Genomic DNA, 13,379 nt, shown 5'->3' on the forward strand with positions numbered 1-13,379 from the left:
TGCTATTGGCATCAGCTGGGATCCTGTAAGGGTGAGCTTTTGTAGTCAAGGTAACCAGGAGGCTTCCCCTTCACACCTACACCTGGCTGCCTAAAGTTGATCGGATAGAGATTGGAGTGCGGGCTTACCCTACGGGGCCCCAAGAACGCACTTACCACCCTCACCCCCGAAACAACCAAGCATAGGCGCTTCCTCCTCGGTGTCGGGGCTTCCCGGGACCTCAACCTTTTGCAGTGGCTCTGATGTATCCAAGATGGTCTCTCTGCAATTTTACAGGCTGTGGGTGTTGTCAATAACACTTGGTTTCAACCTGCAAGAGACTGGAGAGTCTTACGGCAGTTTATTGTTCAAAACAATATCCTTATTTTCTAGTAGTTTTGCCATCCATTCTGCCAGGATTGTTTCTCTGACGGATTTTTCTAAAGGTTCACTTGTCACTGGGAGTGGAAAAGGTCTCCCATGAACAACCTCAAATAATGTCAGTTTTTGAGAGCCTTGTATTAATTTCATCCACATTTTTACTAGGCCTATGCACTCAGGCCATTCAGGCCAGAATGATTGCATAAACATTTTGCAACTGAGATTGCATCTGTTTTTTCCACTGGATAAATCTCTGGCCATTTTGAGAATACGTCTATAATCACTAGAGTATAAAAGTGTGTATTAAGGACCTGGACTATCCCCCCCCCTGAGGACACATGGGTCACCCCATGTGTCACTAATGCTGCTGTTCTGCACAGGGACTTGGGGAGTATCGGTTTACCTTCACAAGTCATCAAATCATATTATTTTGGGTATTCTGATGATTAAATTGTGCCCTAAAGCAATGTCAGTTGACTTTCTTACTGCTTCTGCTGCGGCTGCACAGGCCTGCACGTCCATCTACGTGTAAGTAGAAAGGCTTATCATAATCAGGCAAAGCCAAAACTGTATTTGTCTGTAATGCCAGTTTCAAATTACTGAATGCTTCTTCTGCTTTCTTCTTTGTAGATGCAACACTACATTTTGACTTAGGGCATTTTAGGCAATTCCTATTTCTCAAAGAATTCATACATCTTACATATTTCAAACTTTTAAATTAAGGAAAAACTTTGCATTGCTTACAGCTCATAGCTCACAGCTCTAAAACTCGTCATTGTTAAATCATGTGCCTAATCATTATATGTCACTGTGATCCACAAGTATGATCACAAATTTGTTTTCCAAACTTACAAAACAAACAAACAAAAACAAAAACAAATTGCCTATGGCACCAAGGCTTTGCGTTCATATTAATTGAGTGTAAGCTGCTTTCTTCATTGCAAGTGTTTGTTTCAATAAGGTTTAATTCATGCATCTTATCACTGAGTTTGTGCAGACTCTGCAGGCAACAGGCAGACTCTATCTCCCCTTAATTTTCACAGTCTACAAACAATCAGTAATTCTCCTAAATCTTGATTTAAAAACAATACACCTTCATTTCACTCACGGACTTTTGAATAGAGCTCTTTCACACATCAGGACAACTAACACTTCTTCCCACACATCTCCATTCTTTAGGTCAGTTTGTAGCGTATACACTTATGTGTTTTCAATCAGAAAAATAAACTCAACCTCTCATAACATCACTCATGGATTTCTTGAATTAAAAGCACTTTCAAACTTTAAACATCCTATTTTACATCACAAAAGAAATATATTTCACACTCCTTTATTTCATACACACTTTTTAAATGTTCTAACCTCTTTCAGACGCCATGAATCGTCTCACACACCCTGCCTTTTCTCTCACTCAGACAAATCACGCAGAGTCACTCAAATCAAATACTGACAGCATTCACACAGTTAAAATCACTCAAAATACACTTTCCTATGCGTATTTTGGACATGCCTTCCATAATCAGAAAGAGCAAGTCAGAAGAAAAAGAAACTGAAACCTCTCATCATTCTCACAGCTTCTCACCACACACACATAACTGAAAAAATAAAACACACCAGCATTTATGGCTCAAGATATATACATCTATCAAAATTCAGTCAATTACTATACATCCACAGTAATGAATTCACACTCTATTTATACTATTGTAGTGAGCAAAACCAGCATCTCAGTCACAGGCATTTAGCAATATTTGCAAACAATAGTTATAAAGCTCAATAAGACTCTACGCCGAAAGCAACACTCTGCATGCGCGTCACCGCTCCTCATTTGCATTCTCACACACACACCGTCTAAAAATAGAATCAGCAGCCAGTGCACTGTTGTGTTGTCTCAAACCTGTAGCTTTAGCTGTTGTATTCAGGGCTTGACTTATTAGTTGTTAGTATAGGTTTGCTCTTCATCTCAAGAGAGTCTCATCTAGGATAACAGGTTTACAAACAGGTCAAGTGTCTCTATGCACTTGATTAGTTTAGGTATTTTCCTTATTTTTTCATCTCATATATCATTGTACTGAGTTTGAGCAAACCTTAAGCTTGAATCAGACTACTTTTAACAATTATCCACCTCACATCATAACTGACTGAGGTGCCTCTTATTATTAATATTATGTCATTATTAATGTTATCATTGTATTGTTTTTCCTTTATTATAACAGCAATAGTATATTACAATACACTACTTTACTACTTTACTACTAATATACAATAGTATATTAGTTTATATCTTATTATGTATCCATCACGGGTCTGTGTGAATCTGCAGCTTCACACCTTCCCAAGCTGGAGACATTTGCTTTTCCTTGGCTGACCAATGACACAGCCTTAATATACCTTATGCATCTCTCTTTTTTATTTGATATATTTTCGTGTGAATTATCTGGTTTCACGCATTCTATTCATTCAGCTTGGTTGTCTTCCCAATTTTGTTTCATTGTTAATACCAATTTACAGGTTGCTATGCTTCCTATTATTAGTTTGAATATAGTAGAGATAAGCTCTAATTTGATTTAACCTTTTCTTTATTCCACTTTATTCCTAAGAGTATTTATATATATATTCAGTTGGGTCTGTATCCAACTCTTTTTAAACTTCTACTTTGATCTCTAATTTTACACTTGATAAAGGATTATTATGTTCCTCCTGATATGGGTGAATGTATAGTGGGACATTTTGTTATCTTAGGAATTCTTCATCTACAAGCACTGATTTGTCCGGCGCCTGGACATTTCTTTCTAGCCACTGCTCGTCAGCAGTGAGTTTTGTGGGCTGATTCCCCATTATCACAGAACTGCAAAGCTTTCTCTGGTACTAAACTCGGGGGTGGTTGCTGACACGCCCTTCTACCTTTCCCCTTTATCACCAGTACTTGAGCTTTTGCGGGATACACAAAGAAAACAATAAAAACAAACAATGGAAGTAGTTCAGCAGCGTATTGTGCTGTAAAATCAACTTACTTCCAAAACACATACACAAAACACATATACATACACACAGATAGACATTTGCGCGCTAATTTGTCACGAAGTAATTCCGGCTACTTCTGAAACCTGTCTAAACACAGTTCCTTGTGGCGAACTTAAACCTTATTTGTCACGAGGTATTTGACGGCTACCTCTAGAACCAATCTAAACTTAGTTCCTTCCGGCGAACTCAACCTATTTCACGTGCTTCTTTCTTCAAACCCTTGCGGCGGGTTAGACCTATGCGCTTCTCTTTTGTGCACCCGTGCAGTGGGTCAGCCTAATGCGCTATTAATCCTTGCGGCGGATAAGACCTATGCGCTTCTCTTTTAAACCCTTCCGGCGGTTTAAAACCAAAAAGTGTTTTCTCACCCTCAGCTGTCCTTTGCTGGTTGTCAGGTCATCTGGCTGGATCCCAACGTCGTGGACCAGTACTATTACACCGGCCTGGACCCGAATTTGTCTTACGTCCCAGGTCTTTCACCTCTACCTGGAGAGGGCTGTCGACAGACTTCGGTGCTGGTTTACCCACGGCGTCAGGATGCAGAAGTCAGACCTTATTGGAGTCACAGAAACGAGTCTGCTGTTTCCATCATCCGGCTCGAAGGACCAATTTAAATGACAGGGGATTTCTGTAAATCACCCTGCCGTTCTTCAGCTGAGACGGCTGAGTCAGAAAACACAACACTGCAGAAGTTTTTCACTCGCGAGGGGCAGTCATGGAACGCACGAACTGCACCCCACGACTGTCCGCGTCCTTTATTTATACAAGATGTTTTGTGTGTGTGTGTGTGTGTGTGTGTGTGAATGTGTACAAAGGTAACAACGTCATTTAGAGCAGCGGGTTTTTCCCCTTCACTACATTTGCATGTTCTTCTAAAAGAGCTGAGGTTTCACTTCTCTGTTCTCTGAAGACAGGAAGCGGTTAGTAGCTGCACACAAGTTACTAGGTGAAAAGTCACTTAGACATGTCCTTAATAATAATATAAAAAGATACATTTCATATAGCTGATCATATTATACAATATTCTCTTGACATTGGGTGTGGGTCATAATCAGCCAAGGTTTCGGGTCAACCTGCTGTGAAACCTAGCCCCACCCTATCATGTGATTTCCTGAGATGAAAAGGCCCAGGATGTGAGTGGGCGTTAAGGCGCCTGGGAAAGGATCTCAAAACTGGCTCAGAGAAGAGCTCGATAAGTTGTGGAGAGTGAAGGTAAAAGTGGTCCCAGTGGTAATCAGAGCACTAGGTGCAGTGACGCCCAAGCTAGGCGAGTGGCTCCAGCAGATCCCAGGAACAACATCTACGATCTCTGTCCAGAAGAGCGCAGTCCTAGGAACAGCAGAGATACTGTGCAGGACCCTCAAACTCCCAGGCCTCTGGTAGAGGACCCAGCTTGAAGAATAAAAGGCCGCCTGTTAACTCTATATAATTTTCTGTGCGTGATCTTAACAAGAGGTACTATAATGACATTATAGCACCTCTATTATTGTACAATATAAAGCGCCTTGAGGCGACTTTTGTTGTGATTTGGCGCTATATAAATAAAATTGAATTGAATTGAATTGAATATTACTATATACAGTTGTCGTAATAATAATGATTTTTTTTCTTCTCTAATTCTCAGTGTTAAATGCTGCACTTTCTTTCAATATCGATCCTGTGGCTTGGAAGACCCTGAGTAGCTCTGCTGCCGGTTTTGGCTACCAGGTGGTTCAAAGACAATCAGAGTAAGTCTCAACATGCATTAAATGATTGTGTGTATGTTAGTGTGTCACACGTACCAAACATACATGTTTGTTAAATGTAGGCTTGCAATTAGACTATAATGTCTTTTAAAAAATATTGCTATTTGTTACTAATTTTCTTCTAACAAACATCTGTTATGTACATCCCTTGTTGTAATAAGTTAACAAGCATTCAATATTTCCTAACAGAAAACATATGTAGTGTATTTAACCGCAGTTTGCTCTCTAGACTTACATCGTTGTCTTGATCTATTTCCATAGTTTGCTCGTCAGTGCCCCGCTTGAACAGGGGAATGGGGGAATATATAGCTGCACCACTTCTCCTCCAAAATGTCAAGATATAAAACTAGAAGGTAGGTAACCATTAATTTATAAATGTCTTGACGCAATATCTTAAAACTTTCACAGTAACTATTTTGCCATCACAAAAATCCTCCTCAGATTCTGGTACAGAAACTTGGTTAAATCAAATCATAGTTATAGTAGATTTTTAAAGCAGATATCTTAGTATTTAACATTGAGCCTTCAAAACTGAGATCAACTTACCTTTAATTTTTACAGCTATGAAATGAAGTTATAGTGAAATTTAATTCTGTGTTGCATTCCTTTCTGTTGTAAATGTGCTGTGTAAATTGATCATGTCAAACAGGAAGTGCATTAATAGAGGTGCTTTGTAGTCTTCAGCTTCACTGTTTCTTCCATTCACAAGGAGTGCTTCTGTGTTTTAACAAATATTGAATTCTTTCAATACAGCCCCAGATTTGACAGTTAATGTGGCCCTTGGTTTGACAATGAAAAGTGATCCTACTGCAGAAAACACTGTGGTGAGTTGCTAAGCTCCAGAGCTTATATTAAGTACTTTTTGAAATCACTGATGATAAAAACCCCACTGTCTTGTGTATGTAAAATGTCTTGTGTTAGAAATTGCTTTGTGAAAAATCACTGTACCTCCCACTGGTTTATCACAGAATCAGCTAATTTAAAAAACAAAACAAAACACAATTCACATATTAGCCTGATGTTACTGGGACGACTGTGGCCCCATCTGCACCAGAATGCATGCCACATATCCTTTGGCAAGATACCAATGCTAAGCTCCACTCCGATGCATCCATCAGAGTATGAATGTGTGTGAATGTTCAATAGAAAGAACTTACATAGGAAGATCACATAAAAAAAGGGCTTGTTTGAGTGGGTGTGAATGGGTGAATGAGGCAGGTTGTATAAAAGCACTTTGAGTGCTCAGAGTAGAAAAGTGCTACATAAGACCCAGACCATTTACCACTTACTGTTACAGCGGATGTTCAGTATGGTGTATATAGAGAAGAAAAGCAAGTCTCTATGAATGTAGAAAGATGACAAAGGAATGGAAGTCTGTATTTTGTTTGTATTTTGAGTGAGCTCCACAGCCTGGATTGAATACCACACCTACAGAGTCCCCACAGGTGTAGTAACCTGTCACATATTCACACACATGTTCCTGAAAGAGAGCAGAATCAGAAATTCTTAAAAAAAAATAAAAAAAAATCAGCTGATATTGAAGATTCATGTGGGAATTTATTTTTTCAGATCTGATTGATCTCATATGGAATAAACCATTGCTTGAGGGACAGGAAATAATCAGCCTAATCAGAACTTGTCTTTGTCTGCTTTTAGGTGTGTTGTCCATCCATCCCAAAGCACTGCAAAAGTGTCACCATGTACAATGGTGTGTGCTTTCAGATAGACAGTTCTAATAGATTTGGACCACCGATACCATCTTCTCTTGAAGGTAATAGTAAACAGAGTTTGTGAAATGTACCTATAACGAATAATGTATTCAAGTTAAAAAAAAAAATTCAGATTTTAAATGATGATTTCATTTATTAAGGAAAAAAGCTTTCCAAACCCACCTGGCCCTTTGTGAAAAAGTAATTGCCATCTAAATGTCATAACTGGTTGTGTCCTCTTGGGCAGCAAGAACTGCAATCAGGTATTTGTCAATGAGTGTGTCACATGGCTGTGGAGAAACTTTGACCTTATCATTTTGGATTTTCTGGTACAGAGCAGAATTCATAGTTCCATCAATTACACCAAGTCATCAGGAAGCAACAAAATCAGCCCTAGACCATCACACTGCAATCACCATGTTCGATTGTTAGTATGATGCTTTTTTTTTTTTTTGAAACACTGTGTTGGTTTTACTCCAGATCTAACGGGACTCAAACCATCCAAAAAGTTCAGGTTTTGTTTCAGCCTACAGAATATTTTCCCAAAAGATATTTTTTGGTGAATAGTGAGACGAGTCTTTGTGCTTTTTTGGTGGTTTTCTCCTTGAAATCTCTATTTTTATGTCATTTTTACCCAGTCTCTTTTCTATTGTTGAATCATGAACTCTGACCTTAACTGAGACAAGTGAGGCTTCTTTAGATGCTGATGTGGGTTTGGTTGTGACCTTCTTGATGATTCGTCGATGTGCACTTGGAGTAATTTTGGTAGGCTGGCCACTCCTGAGAAGGTTCACCTGTTCTTAGTTGTTCTTAGTTTTTCCATTTGTGGATAATGGCTCTCATCATGGTTTGCTTGAGTCCAGAAACCTTAGAAATGACTTACAGATGTCAAAGATATATTTCATATCTCTTCTTGAGTTTCTTTAGATCGTGGCATGATGCGTTGCTTTTTGAGATCTTTACAATGCTTCAGTTTGTCATACAGGTTCTACTTAAGTTATTTGTTAACTGAACAGGTCTGGTAGTCTTAACTGAAACTAAAAAATACCCAACTTACTGTTTCACAAAGGTCCAGGTGGGTTTGAATAGCTGTTTGTCCTGAATAAATGAAATAGTCATTTAAATGCTGTATTTTATATTTACTTGTGTTATCTTTGTCTAATATTAAAATCTGTTTGATGATCTGAAAGATCTAAGTGTGATGACTATGAAAAAAATGATGAAAAATACATCAGGAAGGTGCCAAATACTTTATTGCAGTAGTGTATATTGTATAGATCTGATTGGTGGAGTAGTAGAGTAAATGAAATTAAGGTTGATTTGGTGGCCTAAATAGTTTGGTGGACGAGGTCAAACTAAATTACAAGTCATTATTTCTAAGTAATACAAAACTACTTAGAAATGATTTCCACATCAAAAATAAGGCGTATTAATGATTTTAAAGTCTTCTTTTAGATAATCTGTTTAATGACTATTTAGTGGAATTACAGCTTTTCTGGAGTGATTTGCCCTTTATTCATCAACACTTAATTTATTAAGTAGAAAGTTCTTTGTCTCTTATAACCATGTTAAAAAGTGTATTTCTTCACTCAAACAAACTTTAGTGTGTAATTCATCACAGTAATTAAAGTAAGTCTGATTGCTTTTTATTCAGGGTCCTCAATGCAGTCTTGCAGCACATCTCTAATTGTTTTTGCATGTTATACAAATATTTTTAACTCACAAGACTTTTGTGTAAGACTGAAAAGTTTTGGCTTCCTTCTAAGTGACAGAGGTTATGAGCTGTTTCATAAATCATTGACGACTTTGAAAGTCGATTCTGTTCATCTGGATGTTTATAAGGTTGGAGAATCCTGTAGTCACCTGAGACTGAGGAAGACACTTGGATGAGTGATGAAACCCACTGTAAACATCCACATGAGCACAATCAACCTTCTGGGATTTCATTCCCTGAATGATTGACTATGAATCAAGACAAATAATTTAATCTTTTCTGTATTTTCTTAAAGAAATAAAAAGTAAATGTAGAATAAGAATAATTGTGGTTGTAGATCTTATACATTAACTTTGGTAAAACCCTGATAAGCATTTTTGGACCAAACTCATTTAATCCCTTAATCTTCTTGTCTCTCTTGTTAAACAAACATAGACAACAGCGACTGAGCCATGCCACTAAATAGACAAACATACGTACATTTAGTGATTAACTAGTAAATCCATACAACATAGATTGTCTTTGTGTTATTCATAATTCCTTTACCAAGGTGCAAAATTCTTTTGCTTTGCTTTTTATATGAGTGTGAAAAAATATAAAAATCCCCCCATAAAACTAGATCTCATTTTGAATCCATTTCTTTGACAGAGTGTGAAACACAAGTCGACCTTGCCTTTCTGTTGGATGGTTCAGGCAGCGTATCTGGTCCTGATTTTCGAACAATGAAGAAGTTTGTGAGAGATCTAATTGTATCATTTCTCTCAAGTGACACACAGGTGAGACACTGTTGTCCCTCTGTCACTTAAATCACAGCAAATCATGACATAGTTTACATCTTTATTTGCATTTAAAACCTTAAAATATTATCTAAAACATGTTTCACATATTTTTTTTTCTTTCAGTTTTCTGTTTCCCAGTTCTCCAGTTCCCCACAGATTCATTTTAACCTTCAAAAATTTAACTTACCTGAAATGGAGGATAAAATCAATAGAATTAAGCAACACACAGGACCTACTTTCACTGCTAAGGCCATCAAAGAAGTTGTGTAAGTGATGCAATGATATTACTGAAACACTGCATTATCAAGACTTCCTGTCCAGATTTTTTTTCAGTGAATCTGACCACAGTAATACTGTGCATGTTCAGTATTATGTTCTACAAAGTGGACAAGATGGCACAAACCAAGGCCAACTTGAAATACTTGCAGATCTAATGCTGGCTGTTCAAAGAACAAATATATCTGTATTTTGGAAAAATTATGAAAAAAATTAATGACACTAAAATATGTATCAATTGTGTAATTTACCTGATGACCACAAGGTGCACTTTTAAAAATACTTTGTGTTGAAATTACATTTTATTATTTTTTTATTTGACAGGGAAAAAGTTTTCAGCCCACAGAAAGGCTCCAGACCAAATGTGAAGAAGGTCTTGATTGTAATTACTGATGGAGCATCTACTGACCGTGAGAACCTGGAAGATGCAGTCCAGCAAGCAGAAAATAAAACGATTGCTCGATTTGTTATTGGGGTAAGCACTTCAGTTATTTAAACTTGTAGAATATTGAGTTTCACATTGATTGATGATGGTGTCACTTGTCAGACATGCTGTGAATTAATTCAGTCATTCAGTCAACAACAAATAACTGTTATCATTGATTTGGGTTCTTTTCGGTGTTAAAGAGTATAATATCTGTGTGTAAATTTCATTTTAAATCAGGTGAAGTTTAAAGACTGTATTTTACCAAAGTCAGCAAATGATCTTGAATAGTATGAAAACTTAATCATAGTTTTTCAAATCTCTAGGTCGGGGATGCATTTGATAAACCTGAAGCAAAACAAGAACTACACACCATTGCATCATCTCCCTCAGAAAAACATGTGTTTGAAGTGCAGAACTTTGACGCACTTGAAGAAATAAGACAGAATCTACAAGACAAAATTTTTCCCATTGAAGGTACAAATATAAATTTAATGTTAAAGCTTTGTCAAAATTCCTGTAAACGTAGAAAATTAGAATAATTACATTGTATTCTTTTTAATGCATGTTACAAATTTTGTCTCATTTTAAGTTAAACAGCTTGTTGCTTTATGAAAAGAGCAATAAATACTCAGCACATTTATAATAAGCAACAAAAAGTCATTTGAATTCATTACTTTAAGGATAATGAAAATTTTGTCTTGTTTCTTTTTCTGTCACAAGAAAGCAGTGGAGAGTCACTGAAAATGGAAATGTCTCAAGAGGGATTTAGTACAGTTTATGCACCTGAGGTAATTAAAACTACCTGAAACTCATCAGACAGTCTAGTCTGATGAGAAAGAGAGATTCACATGTGCCACCTTTTGTAGCTTGAAGGCAACCAGATAATTAAACACAGTCCAGATTTTAAAGAAAAAAATTATTGTATATTAAATGTATTTCCTGTCTGCACTGTAGGGAATTCAGATGTCTATTGTTGGTGCAAACCAGTGGAGGGGAGGCTACGTGCAATACACAGCAGGAGGCCAGAAGCTGAAAACATATGAGGGTGTGTCTTTGGAGCCTGACAGTTATCTTGGTAAGAATATTACAGCTTTAACAATCTAACTCATACACATGACTTCATGTACATACACAGCTCTGCTGTAATTCTTTTACACAAACAAGTGAATCAGTTTGCACATGAACAAAATTTAAAAGGAGAAATAAGGAGTCTTTCCTTTTTTGATTACCAAATTCTAGGTTACTCCATGGCAATTGCTAGAACCCAAAGTGGTTCTCTGACAGTTCTTGGTGCTCCAAGATATAAACACAGAGGAGTTGTGGTCGCTGTTAACAGAGAAAACTTTGAAAACCAAACGATTGAGCCCTTTTCATCACAGGTATGAATTTGAAGCAAGACAGATCTGAATGACCTTGTAAATTATATATAAATTATTTTTTCAAATAAAAATGTATATTTTTTTTTGCTTACACAGTATCAGACTGGTGAATATTTCGGGGCAGAGGTGTGCACCATGGACATAAATAATGATGCCATCACTGATCTAATCTTCATATCAGCCCCAATGTACATGGAGCCTGATAGAGAGGGAAGAGTTTATGTTTGCAGACTAACTGGTTTGGTAAATTGCATTTTAACTGCTGTAGTTAAATTAACCAGTTTATTTGTCAACTTCCTTAAAGATCATAAAAATATTCACTCTCATGCTTTCAGTTTGTGGAGTGTAATTTTAATGATCCGTTAGTACTAAGAGGACATGCAGCTGTCAAAGGAAGGTTCGGCTCTTCTCTTGCTGTTCTGCCTGATCTAAACTCAGATGGATTCAGGAATTTGGCAGTTGGAGCACCTTTGGAGAATAATGGTGAAGGCAGCATCTACATATTCCACAGTGAAGGAGGAGAAAGAATCATTCCTACTTACTCACAGGTACACGACATCAAAGTACTCACAATGATTATTAAATTTATCTGTGATGTAAAAGTGTATCTATACAACCTGCATCTTTATTGATTAAAATATGTTCATTCACACAGAGAATTACTGGCTCTGAGGTCCAGTCAGGACTGAAGTTCTTTGGCCTGTCAATCAGTCAGTCGGCTTTTGACCAGAGTGGTGATGGACTGCCCGACTTAGCAGTGGGTTCAAAGGGTAGAGTTGTCTTGCTGAGGTAAGTCAAAGATAGTCCAGCCATGTGTTATTGTTGTCACTGGTACTTTTTTGTGAAGGTGCAACTGTAATGAATACAATATTGCTCAAAACTTAGTGTAAATGTAAAATTTTCTAATTATAAAAAAGGCACATTAATGTGATTAGAAATTACGTTTGCAGAACACAGTTTACTTCAAAATGTACAGGAAAATACAGGAAAAAAGGTTGGGGTTTTTTTTGCAAAGAAAAAAGGGTGATGCACACATGCAGCTACACATAGAGATTGGACAAGCTAAACTGAACAGACAGAAAATCAGCAGTAGCTCACATAACCACTTGTTAGGCCCAGGGTATGCAGAAGGGCATAGGACTCACCAAAAATGGACAATAGCAGATTGGAAAAACACTGCCTCCTCCGATGAGTCTGGTGTCTAAGAACAATGGTATCCATAGTCAGCAGATCTCAGTCCAATAGCACCTTTGGGATGTGGTTGAACAGGACTACAACACCTTATTGAATTTATGCGACTAAGAATTAAGGCCATTCTGTTTAAAGCAAAAGAGGATCCATCCCAGTACTACCAAGGTGTCAGTAACAAACTTGGTGGTGATTGTAGATACTTCTTTAGAAAGCATTAAAGATTTATAATGAATGCTTCCTTAAATCATTAAATTTTGTTTAAAAACATATCTGGTCAATGCCATATAATAAGAGAAAATGTTCTTTACTTCGAAAAATTAACATCTCTCACTGACCCCAAACTTTTAGTAGCAGAGATATTGATAGAAATAAGTAGACATAGTGGTTTATAAAATGTGCAATGCGAGTAAATCAAAGAAAAGTGTACACAGTTGTGAAGTCTTGATCAGAACATCTACAATGAAGATTTGCTGTCAGCTTGGTATTAATTACAAAGGTAATAGTCATTCACATGTCTAGTTCATCATCTCCTTTCCCTATTATGTCCATTTCCAGATCAAGACCCATTGTAGAGGTAAAGTCTGAGGTATCGTTCAGCCCAGACCAAATCTCTACTCAGAATGTAGACTGCTCAAAACCATTGGAGAACACAGTAACAGTCTGCTTTACCATGAGCAGCTTGTCTACAGTAGAGCTACACACAGGTTTGTTATTCTTATTTGTTTCTAAATCACTAAACCATTCATCAGTTTACTTTATGTATGCATGTGCATTT

The 13,379-nt window shown here is 37.2% G+C and overlaps 1 protein-coding gene across 3 annotated transcripts in view; it reads left to right on the forward strand.

The window, feature by feature from the left end:
* LOC102082286 (integrin alpha-M) overlaps positions 1-13,379 on the forward strand; it is a 54,664-nt gene that overhangs the window by 11,522 nt on the left and 29,763 nt on the right. For 2 of the 3 annotated variants that reach the window (XM_019362646.2, XM_019362649.2), the window contains exons 2-16: positions 5,009-5,111; positions 5,391-5,482; positions 5,883-5,953; positions 6,786-6,900; positions 9,201-9,328; positions 9,455-9,597; positions 9,932-10,082; positions 10,358-10,508; positions 10,755-10,822; positions 10,989-11,109; positions 11,274-11,413; positions 11,510-11,656; positions 11,749-11,961; positions 12,069-12,202; positions 13,160-13,308. In XM_019362646.2, coding sequence (XP_019218191.1) covers positions 5,009-5,111; positions 5,391-5,482; positions 5,883-5,953; positions 6,786-6,900; positions 9,201-9,328; positions 9,455-9,597; positions 9,932-10,082; positions 10,358-10,508; positions 10,755-10,822; positions 10,989-11,109; positions 11,274-11,413; positions 11,510-11,656; positions 11,749-11,961; positions 12,069-12,202; positions 13,160-13,308 — 1,926 coding nt within the window. The remainder of the gene's footprint in view (positions 1-5,008; positions 5,112-5,390; positions 5,483-5,882; positions 5,954-6,785; positions 6,901-9,200; positions 9,329-9,454; positions 9,598-9,931; positions 10,083-10,357; positions 10,509-10,754; positions 10,823-10,988; positions 11,110-11,273; positions 11,414-11,509; positions 11,657-11,748; positions 11,962-12,068; positions 12,203-13,159; positions 13,309-13,379) is intronic. The other variant, XM_019362647.2, reaches the window with a different exon arrangement.

This window comes from Oreochromis niloticus, linkage group LG8 (assembly GCF_001858045.2).
Source record: "Oreochromis niloticus isolate F11D_XX linkage group LG8, O_niloticus_UMD_NMBU, whole genome shotgun sequence".
Classification (NCBI taxonomy): Eukaryota; Metazoa; Chordata; class Actinopteri; order Cichliformes; family Cichlidae; genus Oreochromis; species Oreochromis niloticus.